Here is a 17,183-nt window from a genome sequence, read left to right as displayed (position 1 = left end):
TTCCCGCTCGGGTGTAGCACTAAACATCTAGATCTGGAGGAAAAACGGTGGGTGCGAATGAAAGATCTCGCCGTTGTCCGTCTCAGAGATGGGCAATGCCACGAGAGGAAGGAGGGAAAACCTTCAATTATTTTACCGCTCAATCCTGCAACCTCACCCCCAACCAGTCCCCACCGCGCAAGCTGATGTCAGCGACTGGAGCCAATGATCAAGAAGAGCGTTATGTCGCACACTAGCGCCATTATTTTCGAAGCGGGGAGTCTCGCCATCGTTTCCGCACTGGCTGGACTTGCACACCATTGTACTTATCTGGCTCTACACTGTGGTAATTATTTTTCGTTATCTATGACCTACGTGGGACCCGCGACTCCTCTGTTTTCGCTGTGTAATAGTGTAATGTTGAAGACACAAACGTGAAAGCATCTTCGTTTCATTTCCAAGGTCTGGAATAGGCCCGCTGACCGTGGGTACATTCACCGCCTTCGTGTTGCTCTAGTACACCTTCGTTTCGCGAACATCTTGAACAAGGTTGCTCTGAAAGGCCTTTGACAGCGACAACATATAACACACAGCCTGCCTTTACATTAACATTTTCTCATGCAGTTGACCTCACAGTTTCCATCGTGTTCAAAGTTTCCGACTGTCGTAGTGCACAATTCGAACGTCGATGGTTGCTCGGTAAATCACACATTGCGAGCCAGGTTTAAATTCTGACATGTAGGTGTGAACTATCCAACGAGTACTCCTCTAGAAGCGATAAAACCCCAGTTCAGGGGACACGGACAGACGAAACACAGACGAAGCAGTGGCACTGGTTTTTATCGCTTTTAGAATGTACCACCAAACAGCCCGGTTTTTATCGCTCCTCCTCCAATAACTATGACGAGACCCTCAAGCGTGCTGTGTTTACAACATATCCGGAGGGCATGTGTTGTCCGCACTAGTTCTGACAGGAGCTGTTTGTTGCCTTGGCAACAGAATTGTATAAAGCTGAAATTGATTCATACACCATAGGAATAACTCCAATGTCACGTTTTCCCTTCTTTTTGCGAAGCTCTGATGTTAGTGCTGCCCCCAAATTTGTTTTTGAAGTGGATGCAGAAGTCCTGAAGTCTCACTCTGAAGGAAAGTAATTTTACACCATTTTGTAAAATGCAGTAATTTATCTACTTATCTTCTTTGCAGGCAAGCATGACAGACAAAGCTCCACAAGGCGTACCGGCGCAGCTGCCTTACCCGATTCAGCTGTCACCTCCACCAGCTTACGGAGCACAGCCAGGTTTCGCACCGCAACCAGGTTTTGCTCCGGCGCATGCCTTCCAGCCAGGTGCAGTTCCGCTGTGCCCCATGAACGAAATTGGTGTAGCTTCCAATGACAGAACATCGCAAAACATAAGTGGCCCTCCACCCCATGTTGGGTTTGCACCCAGTGCAGTTCCCATGCAGCCCCCTCCATATGCAAACCCAGTTGGTCCAAAGTATGGCCACCAAGGTGGTAAGTACCAGTGAGTCATGGCTATAGTCAATACCTAGATTCTAAGGACATTGTATGACACCTGAGACTGTCAAATGTATCCCTTTCTCCACTCCACCATTCAGGTTGTACTTAAAATGGTCACCAGCAGGCAAAAAATGGGAGAAATCTAGCACTCGCAAGTGAATAAGATAGGAAGGGAGTTGCCTCAGGACAGAAGCCGCCGATATTTCGAACAGAGACTGTTCTTCTTCTGGGCCCAGAAGAAGAACAGTCTCTGTTCGAAATATCGGCGGCTTCTGTCCTGAGGTAACTCCCTTCCTACATTCTACCGGTTCGCTGGATTTCTACCCATCTAAGTGAATAAGATAAGTACTTAAAGAGATTGAAACATTTATTTTACTGAAAAACAAGCTTTCGGAAGGAGTCTGTCCTTCATCAGGTGCGATACATTGAACACTTGGTAGAGATATTTATACTAATGTACATCAGAGAAAGGGGACAAAGAAGGTGGTGAGGAGGAAATACAAATTCTTATTAGAGAGGACTGAGGGCGCGAAAAAGAAAACACAAAAGAAGGCGATGTACAGTAGGAGTGTTACAGGAGACAAAAACCGTTGAGAGATCTCGGGTGAGGGAACATGGTAAAGAAGACCGCTGGAAGAAATATTACACTGCTGGGGTTTAAGAAAAGATAAACAATGGCAGCACTCGTGTTTAGCCCGCATTCTAACATAAAGAAGCTGAGAAAAGGCTATCGGTTATGAGTTTTGCAAAAAATTACCACTTTTGCAAAACTCTTAATAACCGATAGCCTTTTCTCAGCTTCTTTATGTTAGAATGCAGGCTAAACATGAGTGCTACCATTGTTTATCTTTTCTCAAACCCCAGCAGTGTAATATTTCTTCCAGCGGTCTTCTTTACCATGTTCACTCACCCGTTTTTGTCTCCTGTAACACTCCTACTGTACATCGCCTTCTTTCGTATTTTCTTTTTTGCGCCCTCAGTCCTCTCTAATAAGAATTTGTATTTCCTCCTCATCACCTTCTTTGTCCCCTTTCTCTGATGTACATTAGTATAAATATCTCTACCAAGTGTTCAATGTATCGCACCTGATGAAGGACGGACTCCGTCCGAAAGCTTGTTTTTCAGTAAAATAAATGTTTCAATCTCTTTAAATACTTACCTTAAAATGATCAGCCAAACATTTTCTGAGCATCATAAAACATACAGGGTGTCCCACAAAATGTGTCATTGAATTATAATAAAAAAACTACACCACCTAGAATCATGCGGTCAACGGCATTTGTTCTTACTAGGTTTTTGCCACCTCCTCATGTAAATGTAGTGTAACGTAAGTTTAATTATGTAATTTTTTGCGAACTGAAGTCGGAAATTTGCCAAGTAAAGGTCACTTTTTTACCCCACCAGTGTGAAGAGCGTGTCTAATTCACTCAAAGTAATGATAATTGACGGGGATATTCAGGGGCTATCCTATCAGAAAAAATAGCCGAACATCATGCTCTACAGAGCTAGCGCGCGACAAATTTTTCAGCGCAGTCCTTGTCAGTCCGACGAAAGGAGGTTGGAAGCCCAGCCCACACCTGCAATGCAGAAAGAGATAACGGAGGTATGGCTTATTGCGTCCAACTTTCGCTGGGATCGCAGTTTCCCTCTCCCAATTTCAGGAACTGTCACTTTTTCTACCATCACTCTGTGGGCTGGGTTTCGGACCTCCTTTCATCAGACTGAGAGAGATTGTGCTCGAAAAGTCGTGGCGCGTTCTGGTTTGGTGCTACGAAAAGCATGATGTTTGGCTATTTTTTCTGCTGGGTTAGCTCGTGAATATCACTGTCAATTATCATGAACTTGAGTGAATTCGGCACCCTTTTCATATTGGTGGGGTAAAAAAGTGACCTTTACTTGGCAAATTTCCGAGTTCAGTTCGCAAATATTTACATAATTAAACTTACGATACATGACATTCACATCAGGAGTTGGCAAAAACCTAGTAAGAACAAATGCTGTTGACCGCATGATTCTAGGTGGTGTAGTTTTTTTATTATAATTCAATGACACGTTTTCTGGGACACCCTGTAGGTCAACAAACAAAGGTCATAGAATCAAAATGCTAGTGTCGCGCTCTGCAACATTTTACTAATAATCGACAAAACTGTGTGCCTCAGGCTCTCTGATGGTTTATGCACCTCTAGCACTATCTGCAAATTTTTGCTGGCCCTCCCCCCATTTACAGATTTCCAAACGGGCACTTTTCTCCATGTTCCAGATCTGCCATATCAACGTTTTTTTTTCTACCTACTATCTGTTAAGAGCTGAAAGAAATAATATATTTTCTGCTTGAAAAATGGAACATTGAAAAAAAACTTTATCTTCTAGAGTAGTGCCACCTCTCTGTGCACTTAGAGAAGCATGCAGGGCACCTCAAACATATATGTTTTTACTAGGGATGCGCCAACCGAATCCACGAATCCTAGGCAGGGATTCAAGATTCGGGAATCCGAATCCTAGTGCCCAAAACGGCGAATCGAATCTTTCGAATCCACCAACCACGTTTATTCCTTTCTTTTTCAAATTGGCGCCTCCGGAGTCCGCCGAAAGCCTCATTGACCGACGGGTGTTTTCTTGTTTCTTTGTTTACATTGCTCTGGACTGAAAGAGTACAGGCAGGAACTGTTACATTACAAGTCTAAAAGCAATATGGTTTCACTTTTGATTGTTGCTTCAGCTTTATGGAAATAATAAGGCTCGAGAATTTATGTATTTCTTGTAGTCGTTGAACAATACGTTAAATAAATGAACTATATGGGTATATTTTCTCCCGAAACTGAACTATTACGTAATTTTTTTGTTTTGCATTAAACAAATGTATCATATTCTGCTTCAATACACTTTTCAGTAGAAGTTTTTTTTTTTCTTAGCTTTTAAACTCTTTTTAAAGAAAAGATTTGTGGATTCGGAGAACCTTCCTTGGATTCGGATTCGCGAAATTCTGGATTCATCCCACCCATGTGACACAAACATTCTGCCTTCAGGAGTTGTCGTTCAAAACATCTCTGTTGGGAAGCCCGCCATTAGTTTACAAGAGGGCACACTGAAGCAAAGATCTATCCCATCTGGCGTGTTGCGACATCAGATCACTCAGCACTGCTATTGGCTGCCGAGAATCGTCCACTAGGGCAAGGGGGCAAGGCGACCGGTTGGCTGGTGTGTGTCAGACGTGGCGCATGCAACCGCACTAGAAAGAAAAGAGAAAGAATGAAAGAAAGAAAAAGGAGACGTACGCACCACACTATTGGGCAGAAGACGTGATGACGTAGACTGATACCTCAGGAAAGGAGATGTTCTGACCCCACAAGATTGAAAGCTCTGAAAGATTGTGTCCTGTACTTGTACTGTTTGTGTGAATATCATACCTGCCAACTCTCCCAGATTATGCGGGAGACCGCCGAATTTTGTTCATCTCCCAATTGTACGGACGAGAGCTTCCATGCTCCTTAAAAATTGGCATAACATCTGGACAAATGTTCTAGCTGTGAAATGTCTGGTCTTGTTTATACTGATACGTAGAAGTCACACTTGACCTACTCTTGCATCTGTGCATGCAGGGGATTCGTATGACGGGAATACAGCGTCGTTCTCGATCCAGGGCGATGGTGACTGTGAGCCAGTACTTGAGCAGTTTGAAAAGTTCTCCGACAAGTCTGTTCGTCAAGCTTTCGTTAGAAAGGTGATGTACTTTCATCATCTGACACACTGGCAGTGATATATTTTAACAGAAAACATTTTGATTCTTTGTGTTACAGGTTTATGCCATATTGATGATCCAGCTTGCTATCACAGTAGCATTTGTGGCTCTGTTCATATACGAGTAAGCTAGTCTTTGTCTCTCATAATGCATGACTTCTATGTTGAGGGAAGAGACTCAGGATGAGAGCTTCCAATATTTCGAACAGAGACTGTCCTGAACCAGAACAGTGAACTGACGAAGAGCAGTCCCCGTTTGAAATATCGGCGGCTCTCATCCTGAGGATCTCCTCCTTAAGGATTCGTCACTGTTTTGCTGCATTTTCTACCTTTCTACCTGTCATTCTCATTTCACTGGCTCTTGAATGAGAGGCAGAAACCGAAAGGGCATATCCAACCCGTGTACTGTATAGGCATGGATCTTTGAGAGAACGTTGGTGAATAGAGGTGCTCAACAGTAAACAAAATCTTGCAGGCACAAATGCATCATTTTAGTATGACCTAGTCATGCACCTCTCTGATGTTGACTATTAAAAGTGTTCTTCCTTGCCTTGTAGCTGCTGTTATGACCTCCTTGCAACAAAGTGTTTGACAGAACTTGTTCAGGTCACGTAGGCTTAAATTTTCTTGAAGGGACACAGCCATTGATGTGCATAATGTTCATTACTTGTAGAAAAGTTCAATGCATCATGTGGGAGGCAAGGTCAATTGCACTTTGTGCAGAAATGCATAGCAGCCATGCAAGCTCCTTTTCCTGTGGCACTGCTCAGTGCTAGCCATGTTTCGCGTGATTCATGTGAAGTGACATTTCAGTCCTACAAAAAGCAGCAAAATAAAAACAAAATCTGTGCAAGAAAAAAGTTAGTCTGGGAATCTTCAAAAAACTTCAATGCCTATGGTTTACCCACCTGTACTTTCAGACCTCATGTGAAGCGTTTCGTCCAGACAACTCCAGAGGCCTACATTGCTGCATAGTAAGTTTCACCATCTATACTTAATTGCCTGTAAGTTGAGTTGTTGCCTATATGGTTTAAATACCTACATGTTCCCTCGTGTAGTGTCAGCTTCCTGGTGGTCTACTTTGTTCTTGTCTGTGCCGAAGGATTGAGGTTAGTGAGCAGAGGTGTTATTCTATCTGTTCAGGTTACCACAGGACCCTGATGCTTAGCCCTTGAGCCTTCGGTCCTTGTGCTGCTCTGGAACGTGGATGTTGCAAAATTGATATGTATCTATAATTACCGCACAATCTCAAAGTTGCATAAAGAGTGCATTATGTCAACAGCACTTGCAGTACTCTTCTCTGTGTATGTGCAGGGAAGGTCACCATCCTGCTCAACATTGCATAATTTCTCCAATGAATTTACAATATTTACGGAGCTTATGTTCAGAACGGCTCATGTCGGTAGCTGTGTCTTTCTACTGCTGATGGAACTTTTCTGCAACATGCGTAATCATTGCAGCTGTCACATGTTCCACAAACGATGTTCATGCATGTAATTTGGTCACCATATAATCCCTCATTTGTGCCAGTTACCGTGACTCTTCTGTAACCACCTCACTAGAATTACTAATCGCTAGTCCAGTCTGAATTGCTTTTCCCATGTCCCTGTGACTGATTACATTGAGCAGAGTGACGTAGCGTAAGAGAACAAAGGCGGGATTTCAAGGGGCATGTCAAGAACACTGTCTTGTGCAACTCGACATAGACTATTGACATGACGCTTGCTTTTTCCTCTCTATCTTTTAGCTATAGAAAATTAAACGAGTGCGGTAATTCTTATTTGTTTTGTTTTTTTCTGAATTTCAGGCGAACGTACCCCACTAACATTATCCTCTTGTTTTTATTCGTAAGTATATGTAGCATGCAGTTCTGCACATTTGGTACCTTCTTGCCAGCACGTGTAAAGTGAAAAAAAAAAAATTGTGTTCACACTGCTAATACTTTGATAAATGCGTGTGAAGAATATTTAACACTGTTTTGCTGAATGCGCATGGGAATATCCTTAGGGCCTTGTGTTTTAGGGTTAAACCCATTCTCATTTGGTATTCATGCGAGAATCTTTTTATTATGTTCCACCTGCAAATCTGCATACCACCTGGCTGTTTTATGGCTCCTGGAATAAAATCAGTCCCCCCCCCCCCCCCCCCCAACGATTTTCGAAATCCATGGAACCCGATAACACAATGCCCTAAATATATATATATACCATCCAAAGGGCTTGTTTTGTTGAGAAAGTTTTGATACACACCCAGCATGTACTACTTGACGTTCTGGTAGGTCCTTCATCAGGATTTTACTATACAAGTACGCAAATTTATAGAAGTGCCTTCATGTTACAGACCTTGGTGATGTCCTACTTGGTGGGAACCATTTCGAGGTACAGTAACATAAAATTCTATGGATTATGTCTACTGGTGCCTACAAGATACACTCTCCTTGTAGTGTGTCAGTGGCACTTTTCTGCATGTTTTGTAGTCATTCACAAGAATAAACTTTCCGTGACAAAGAGTATAACTGTGCAACAGGGTGGTGGATGGAATACAAATACGTTTATCCAACTTAGCCACCCCATAATCAGATTCAGTTTAAGAATTCAAATGTTTCCAAAGCTACTACTTCACAAAATTTTAATGTTGTACTCTAAAGCATCAGTTATCTGTCTCAATGCAATTCTAATGTTAGTAATGTGTGCATTCTCATGTAACCAGAACAGACCTTTGTTGACACATCTTACTGTACCAGCAAAAATGTCTGAATCGTTGAATTGACATGAAAAACAATGGGAAAATATCCCGTGGAGTATACGAAATCAAGTCAGGCAACCAGAATTAGTTCCAAATTTTTATTGCTTACGGGTAGAGCCTGAAGCTTTCGGGAAATATTTTTTTCCAAATTCGGGGAGTAAAAATCTGGTAAATAAACGTGTGCTCTAAATTCATGCAAATTCGGGTGGAAAAACTTCCAGTACATTAAATTCGGGGAGAAATCAGGCTCGGTTACTCAAACTAACTGAACTGGTTCGGTACAAATGGTGATGTAACTGTGTTTGCTGCCAAACAAGTTAATGTGCATTCCTACAAACGTCTAAGTGAGGGCAATTTGGCGGGTAAAAATTGGGTTTTACCCTAAAGAGGCAACCTTCACTTTGGGGAAGAATCGGGTTAAACCCTAACACTTCAGGCTCTACTTATGGCGGTGCCACACAAATATTGCTGATAGTGCCTAGTAGTACCCAGTATGGACTGTACTGCCTGCACTGTCTCCAGCTTTCACAGCACAGACGCCGTGCTGATGGCAGGGGGTATCTGCGCAAGCTGTTGTCTGGTTATATCCCTGTTCTCCTGCTATTCCAAGGTAAACTGTGTCTTCATATTTATTGCAACGGCTGCTGAGTCCGCAAATGTTTTAAATAGTTTGACTTCACGACCTGTGGTGGCTTCCTTTTCGTGGGCCTGTGGGTGCTCATCCTCTTTGGCATACTCACCATCTTCACTTACAACAGGGTATGCATACACTGTATCATCGTAGTGCATAGATTTTAGTGTGAATGTCATTTGCATACCTGCCAACTTGGGAACATACAAATTAGGGAGATTTCAAACGCGGGGGGGGTAGGAGAAAGCCGATGTTGGGTGGCTTTTATTTGCATATGTAACAGGGGCACACTTCACCCCAGCAGGCTCGTCGTTTTGCAGCAACAGACATTGCCCTCTCCAAGAAACTATCTGGGTGTCAAGCTGTGACAAGGCTATGACACTTTCTCAAAAGAACGTGACGCCACAAAACTATGTCTCTGTTCTGTTTTCGAGGTCGAGGTTCTATTTGCGAGGTACGCAAGGTCGAAACAGCTAGTGCAAAGGCACCTTTGTCGCCCAAAAACATGAAGGAAATGCCCGGAAACTAGAAGTGCTAGAACTAGAACCATGACCTGAACCCCTGAACTCCGTAACACAGAGGCTTTGGGAAGCGGCAGCGATGCCGATGGCAATTGGGCTGGTATTGGATTGACGTTTTCATCTGTGTGCCCAGAGAAAAAGCAGGCGTTTGAGATGTAGAGAGGGAAACTGCATTTTCCGGGAGATTTGCTTCTCGACCGTACAATCGTACAAACCAGTCCGAATCCGGGAGTCTCCCGGATGAATCGGGAGAGTTGGCAGGTATGCATTTGTTGATTGGAATGTTTATTACAAAAAAGATGGCAGTGAAAAAATACATACCTTCAGGACATATTGCGACATAGCGGCAAAAAATGACCATTTTTTGGGTTGCTTGACAAACATAGTTCTTGTGGCGGTCAGTATCACATGAGAATAAGTTACTTTTAAGGAAATTGTACCTAATTCAGTGCCCTATCAAATGATATGGGTTTCAGAAAAGAAGCTGTTCATGTATTTCTAAAATTCATTTTAATTAATTTTGGAACAAAAAAAAATCTGTGCAAACAGAAAACTCGTGAAGATGCGCCTGTATCTCGAAGAAAAATGTCAACCTAAGAATTTCAAAACATACAAAATGTGGCAAATTTTGTCTAAAGTAATATCTGCAAATATCAACACTCTAGGTCAAGGAGCCAGAGTTGTGGAAAATAAGGTCGACACTCATGCCTTACATGCCAGCGTGCGACAGAGTTCCTTGAATGATTAAAACGGAAATTAGCTTCGTAATTTCTGCAGACAACATTCGTTTCATTCTCAGCTGTCCTGTTCTTGTGCAACATTTTGCTATTCGACCGCTTTTCCATTCCTCCTAGTTGATTTTGAGGCAGGAAGAACAGCAACAGTGCAAGTTTTACATATCCTTATATTCAGGACAAAACTCTGGTTATCCAGCATGCTCGTAGTCATTATTTGTGTTCTAATAAACTAATCGACCCCAAATACACTTCAAGTGTGAGTATTGTGCACTTGTGAAAGGAGGTGTGCCGCGGGAAGATGACGACACGTCCCAGATAAAATCTCCGCACAGCCTCGTTGGCGCAGAGCCAGTTTCATAAATCACTACCACAAGGAGAAGCTAAAAGCCAGACCGAAGCTGAATCTGCAGTGTCTGTAGTGTCCACCAAATGTCACTGCTTGTTCATATACGCTCAGGGGGCTGCAGAGCGCAGCACGCAAACCGTCGATCACTAGTGATCTATGCTGTATGGGCGTAGTAAGGAAAGAGTTAAAAGGAGAGATCCCATGTACAGAACCTCTGTATGATACGATTTACTTCTTAATAGGTCTGTCTCAACTCTTCCTTTCAGATCGTGAACACAATCTATGCTGCTCTTGGTGCTCTGCTGTTTATGGCGGTGGGTTTAGCTGTTCAGCTGTCTTGCAGGAACTTGTCATAACCTTTAGTTTGCTCTCTGAACAGTTTCTGGCTTTTGACACACAAAGAATCATGGGTGGAAGAAAGGTTGAGCTGAGCCCAGAAGAACATATCTTTGCTGCCCTGCAGTTGTACATGGATATTGTTCAGTTGTTCCTTCTGCTGTTGCGGCTTTTCGGCAGCCGTCGGTAGAGGCCATGTGGAAAGATGCTTGTGTTGGGTAATGAATGAGCAGACAATGGAATAAAAGCAGAATTTGTAGGTATGTTTTACTGTTTGTACAGGCCTGGGCAGTGTTTGCTCGTTTGGTAAATACATGTTGGATTGAAAAAACAGTTTGTAAATAGTTATGTATGTGTTACTGTTTTTGTTTCTCCTTCCAGTATTATCTTCTTTGGACACCCAATATGTAAGATGGTTCATAGTGGAAATTGGAGTGCACTTTGTTCAGGTTTTCGTATGGGAGCAATTCTAAGAAGGTGCTCATAGCCCTGCAGAGTTAGACAAAGGGTGCTGCTCTTTGCTTTCTTTGTATGTATAGTTAGTTTTGAGATGAGCAAAGCAAAGCATCTTTCAATCCTTACTTGTTAGTGGCTAAAGTTTGATGTAATCTAGTATGTAAAACCATTGTAATTTGACTAGAATGCATGCAGGCTTGCTGTAAACAAGCTTTGTTTATAGAATAAAGCATACGATTACATGTTTTGTCTTTGCTGCATCTTTCCTTTTTCTGAAATGCTACAATGCCCAGATGTGTAGCTGCCTTGTAATTACTGTCCCCAACCATTTTTGGATCAGTCCCAAAGCTTTTAATCAGAATAGCCAAGGAGCTTACAAAGTATCTCTGCAGCTAACAAGAGATAAACCTTACAATAAACTTCAGCAGGTTTAACTTCGTTGAAGTATAGGGAGATGGTGCAATCACAACGAATATACTAGTAGGCAGTACTAAAGAAAAATTGTGGGCTTTGCAGCTCTCGTTGTACCACTACGAAGGTCTTCAGAACACCATGAAGTATACAAGAAAACTCGTGCTTCGACCGAGCTGTGTCCTCTGTGCTCCCGACTTGATTGTATGCATGCAGTAAAGCGCAAATGACAGCAGTGGTGTAGATTTTATGACATAAATCGAATCCAAATCAAATGCACGTTTTACAAATGACCATAAGTCCTATCCAAATCATGTCCAATTCTGTCTGCAGAACGAATCATTTTGAATCCAGATTAATATTTTCTATGACTAATCAAATGCCCTTTAATCCACTGCTAAATCCAAAAAGTCTGCCCCCTGAAACACTTCAACTGGAAAGACTAGGAATGATGCATAAAATATCTCTGATAACAGGCATCCAGCACAACAATCAATCAACAATTGCACAATTGACCACCAGGGAGAGATCAAGAACATAAAGGGAATCTTATTAATACTTGGAGGTGTAGCACGAGATGATGATGATAATAATTTGGGGATTTACATCGTGAGACAACTGATTATGACCGCCACCACAGTGGTCGGCTCTGTCGGTTAATTTTGCCCACCCGAGGATTCTTTAACGTGCGCCGAAATCTCGACACACCACATTTAACATCCTTTGCAGAAGACAGTGTGTCTGAGCAACTTGTACCCTTCCACCAAGTTGCCACCATTCTCAGCCAGGTTTGAACCCACGATCTTGGGATCAGCAGGAGGACTACTCTACCGACTGAGCCACCGAGGGCGGCTAGCACGAAATGTTATTTATTATAAAATTATTTATTATAAGATGTTATTATAAAATGGAAAGAAGAAAGTGGAAGCCCTTCAGCAATAATTTATTATCACTTTATCCCTTATCACCTTAATACAGGTATGCAAAGTTTGTTTTCATGTGATAAGTATTTCATGAACTTTAAGAGCAACACAGGTGCCAGTGGCTAACATTTCTGCAAGAGAGTATGCCCACTTGACTCTAGAGCTTGGACAAAGTGTGCCTTAAAAAGGTTTATTTTTATGCTTACCCCTAGGGGTCACGCACTACTACTGGAAAAAGATTGCAGTAAGTACGCGATCCTGTTGCTTCTAAACCATAAACATGTAATCGTAATACCTGCTTGCAGATTATCTCCATTTGTTCGTGACAAGAGCTGTGCAAGTTGCACAAAGAAAGGCACTTAAGTTACAACTGCGTGACTTGAAAGTAATTTACTTTATTACCAAAACTAGAATGTAATTCAGTTATAGTCAGTTACTCATCCAGTGTAATCGAGTTACTCAAATTACATGCATTTAAAGTGGCCACACATTGTTTCCCAGGTCATGGAAGTATTTAGATAAGAGAATAGTGTTCCAAGAGGGAGGCAAGGATATGGGCCGTGCCCAGCCCTCCCACCCTTGAAGCACAAAGATCATCTGCGAAAACTTTGCACCCTTTACGCACAGGTCGTTATGACTTATACTCGAGTGCCATTGTCATCACCTGAATCTCTGACCACCTGCACAGTCCACATTATGCATTATGATAGGGTTGAGTGCTTGGCCCCTCCCTACACCTGGAGAAAAATCCTGGGAACACCCAGCAAAATAAACAAAAACCCTGCTGTGAAATTACTACTCTGTCACAGAACAGACAACGCTAGAGTCATGCGTAAATTATACTTCCCACTGTAAATTATAACCACTAATTAAACAACTAACATTAAACCAATGTAAATTATACGTATAAAAAGCAAAATAAGGCTCTATTGTTAACTAGCTGAGATCAGCATCCACATGAACAAAAAAATGCTCAGACATGTGTTACAGTTGGCACCTACATACTACAAAAAATATTTATTTTATTTCATATTAGAAATGAACCTCGTTCAAAGACCCGTACACAAAATATAAATGCATTATATATGGTTCTTCATTTTCGGTTTAATCCCAATTTTTCACGATAGTTCCCCCCCGAACAAGTTTTCATGAATTCTGGTTAAACCAGATATCTCCCCGAAATCCTTGCAGTCCTTCAACTTTGCGTTCTCGATAAACCGTCGGAAAAGTGAATCATAATACCTGCAAAGAGAGTCATTTGTGACAACCTATTTGTCCTCCTTTTATGATCCCCTCCTAGTCAAAGATGAGCTTTCGTGGAGCCTGGGCAATTGTTTGAATACTGCGGTCAGTCACTGCCCCAGTTCCGAGCAGAAATATAAAGATTCTCGTTTCTTGTCCTAGTGTCACATATTGCTTGTTTCATATGCCTTTCGTTTCACCCGAAAATTCCCCGGTGACATATCAAACAGAGATCATAACGCCAGATTTCTCCCCGAATTCTCGTGTTTAAATGGTACCAGATTTTCCCCTCCTGAATTTGAAAAATCATAAAACCTAAATCCGAAAAAAAAAATCCAAAAACGAAGAAACCTAACTGTATATATATATAAGACAACATTATATGCTTCCATGAACTGTCGAAAAAAGAACCAGAAAAGTTCATGGTTTCAGATTCTCCAAGAGTGGGTGAGGTAATCAGGTGCTCTGTCGTGTCTCTCCTTGCAACAGTGCACCACGGTGGAAGACTGCCAGCAGCTGTAGCAAATCTACCTTCTAGGAGCAACGTTGTGAGACGTGTGGCACATTGCCACCCCATTATGTCCCTCTTCTCAAAACTAGAAATTTTATTATACTTCTGTCGCATGGAGAAACGTTTAAATACAGTAAATTTAATAGTATACTGAAGACATCAGTGGTGCTTTAAACCACCGCATAAAGTAACTATACCCAGAGTCCATGTTACAGGCGGCATGTAATTAAACTACAGCCACAGTTTCTCAGGTTTCAACGTATTTTTGGTGCAGTACTTAATTCGTCCAGAGATGATTATAACAATAGTAGAATCTCGATGATACGATCACGGATGATACGAATTTCGGGATGATACGAATTCTTGTCCGGTCCCGGCCGCAATGCCTATTCTTCCCATGTATTCGAGTTCGGATGATACTAACACGTTATCTTGCCTTTACGGATGATACGAACGAGCCGAGGATGCGACAGAGGTCGTTCCCCCGTGACGCGAGAGCGCGCGAGTCACGCTGCTCCTTCTTTCGAAAAGGGAGCGCGATCCTCACCACGAACTCCCTTACATCATGTTGCGCAATGCAAGCAATGACTTTTCCTTTGGTGGTGGTGGAGGAGATAAGATCAAAGGGATTGTACTTCCCGGAACCTTATCTCTGATTTGACCTTTTTACCACCCTCGCAGCAATAAACCGCGAAGCTGTGTGACATCGCTCTGGCGGAAAACAGCGACCCAGAACACTTGGAGGGAACATATCAGGACAACTTCTGGCAACATTACGCGTCACCATTCCGCAAGTCGGCTTCACGTAACGCCTGCGTGCTTTAGGAGAAGCTCGCTTTAGAACAGTGTCGCGCGACTCGCGGGTGGATGGAAAGCACGGGTCTTTTGAATCATCTCGCGAATTTGGGCAGCATTGACCAGAAACGGAGACACAAGAGCGTTACGACCGACCTCTTTCACCGACAGTAACGGAAAATGAACAGTCACTGTATTTTCTTGCCTCAATTTATATTTTTGTTTAATTCGTTTGAGACGAATTTTTTCCGCTACCCCGTGAGATTCGTATCATCGAGATTCTCCTTAGCTACTAGTAACTCATTACTTTTTACAGCTCTGTGACACAAAGCTGTACATCCCATATGTGGTTACTGTGGTGGGACGAACCTTGGACTTTCAATACGGTAGTGCACTATCAACACCACCCAGAGAAAGCCTGCTTACTCGTCAACCAGCTAACAGTCAGCCAATAAGGATCGTGTTTTCAACAGCGGCGGCCAATCACGAACGAGCTCTCAGCGGTCGTAGTCACGGGGACGAACGTCAAAAAGCGATAAAAACCGGGCTGTTTGGTGGTACATTTAAAAGCGATAAAACCCCAGTGCAGGGGACACAAAGCGACGACACAGACGAAGCACTGACTGACAAACAACTTATTTAAAGCCATTAAAGTTGTTTGTCAGTCAGTGCTTCGTCTGTGTCGTCGCTTTGTGTCCCCTGCACTGGGGTTTTATCGCTTTTAGACGAACGTCGTCTGCGAGCAGTGGTGGAACATCCCCGCGTACTAAACGGGAAAAGTTTAAAATAAAGCTGAAAACGGTCCCATATCTTTCTCATGGCTGGAAATTCTGGAAAGCATGTTGCGAGTTGGAAGCAGTGAGAGGAGGCAATAAGCAGGCCTTCTGTATCCATGTGGCGTTGGCACTGTCAGCTCCAATAGCTCCCTTCTGCAAAAAGTATCTCAATCAATCCAAATCCTACCCATTAATTAGCTGCCAATCAAAACCAAATCAAGTACAAATGCCTCTCATGTCAAATCAAATCCCACAACACTGGTTCTACCCCTGTCATGTTCCACTTTTGGTGAGCAAGATAGGCCAACTGCTCCATGGCTGTCAGTGCAAACATATGCTAGACCCTACTTGCAGGACAAGAATAAAATGTTTGCAAGTGTTGGAGCGTTTGAAAGCATTAACCAACAGTACTCGGCAATACAAAGCTTTTGAGGCTTGGATTCCCCCTTGGTCAAGCAGCTGTGCAATGCTGGTTAGGTGTGAAGGTGTAAACTTCTGATATGCTATAGCACAGTGTTGTCCACAAGACAGCCACCACCCTTCCTTGTGACAACGGCATAAAACATGAGAAGAAACATTTGAACTGCCTCACACAGGGAAATATGGGTTGTCCTACTTCCAAGGTAGGGAGGTGTCCTACATTCAGAAGAGACCCCAGTGTATTTTCCATGGGGCATTCCTTCTGCACCACATACAGCAGCATCCGAGACACAGAAGGGTACCAAATGGGAGGTCCCAATGCAGTTCAGTGCCAGTTCCTTATTTTGTTAATGCAAGGTACTGTTGACGTGCAATTGTATGCCTTGCACTAGTATGTACCAAGAATATTCTTTGCACAGTTGCTAACGTCGCAAAAGTGGCCAATATTGACATCAGAACAGTCTGAATTGCTGTCGCATCCTAGTCCACATTTACCATGACAACCAACAACGTTTCTTTGTGACTTCAATTTGAAGAGGTTATATTACCCACCTACATGGCCGACATTCCCAAATACATTAGCATCACTCATTTGAAGCCAAAAGCACGCAAGCACAGGATGCCGGAAATGTCAGGATGTGAAATGTGCTGTTTGTCATGGACCTCCAGCTAGAGCTGTGCGAATAGCAAAATTTCCATTGCAAATAGGTTACGAATATTTCACTTGCACTGCGAATCGATTCAGAATAATTTCTTCAGACGGCGAATCGAATTCGAATAATCAGAAAAGGACCAATTCGAATAATTTCGAATACCGTATGGTAAAATATTTTGTAGTGTTGTGTTCATTGGATGATGTTCTGCTTAATGTTCCATGCAGCCTGCTTGGTGTGGATCTCCTCATTTCTATGTTTACATTGTGAATTTCCTGTACATTTTTTTTTAGAACCTGCAGATATTTCCATTTGTTACTGAACATAACTCTGAAAGTTGGGAGTACATATACTGGAACATGCGGTGCCCAAAGTACAGTGCTGACCCTGAGGTCACAGAAGTTTTAGACTTTAGTGACAGAATATTGTCAACAGTGTGAA

At 42.6% G+C, this 17,183-nt stretch overlaps 1 protein-coding gene across 1 annotated transcript; it reads left to right on the top strand.

Annotated features, from left to right (window-relative positions):
* Window positions 1-217: 217 nt before the first annotated feature.
* Window positions 218-11,253, top strand: LOC135385609 (protein lifeguard 2-like). Its single transcript, XM_064615036.1, has 12 exons — window positions 218-325; window positions 1,186-1,495; window positions 5,101-5,222; window positions 5,299-5,363; window positions 6,160-6,213; window positions 6,298-6,348; window positions 7,047-7,086; window positions 7,580-7,617; window positions 8,507-8,594; window positions 8,654-8,743; window positions 10,486-10,533; window positions 10,599-11,253. The coding sequence occupies exons 2-12, from the start codon at window positions 1,192-1,194 to the stop codon at window positions 10,743-10,745; spliced, it is 1,047 nt and encodes a 348-aa protein (XP_064471106.1). The 5' UTR covers window positions 218-325; window positions 1,186-1,191; the 3' UTR covers window positions 10,746-11,253.
* The last annotated feature ends 5,930 nt before the right edge of the window (window positions 11,254-17,183 follow it).

This window comes from Ornithodoros turicata, chromosome 2, assembly GCF_037126465.1.
Source record: "Ornithodoros turicata isolate Travis chromosome 2, ASM3712646v1, whole genome shotgun sequence".
In the NCBI taxonomy this organism is placed as follows: domain Eukaryota; kingdom Metazoa; phylum Arthropoda; class Arachnida; order Ixodida; family Argasidae; genus Ornithodoros; species Ornithodoros turicata.
The sequence above is the reverse complement of the archived record's forward strand: the minus strand, read 5'-3'. Positions and strand labels throughout refer to the sequence as shown.

Coding starts and splice junctions, on each gene's coding strand:
- LOC135385609 (XM_064615036.1), top strand. CDS start 1,192: ATGACAGACAAAGCTCCACAAGGCGTACCGGCGCAGCTGCCTTACCCG. Junction 7,087..7,579: donor TTATCCTCTTGTTTTTATTC/GTAAGTATATGT, acceptor TTCATGTTACAG/ACCTTGGTGATGTCCTACTT. Junction 10,534..10,598: donor GTGCTCTGCTGTTTATGGCG/GTGGGTTTAGCT, acceptor CTCTCTGAACAG/TTTCTGGCTTTTGACACACA.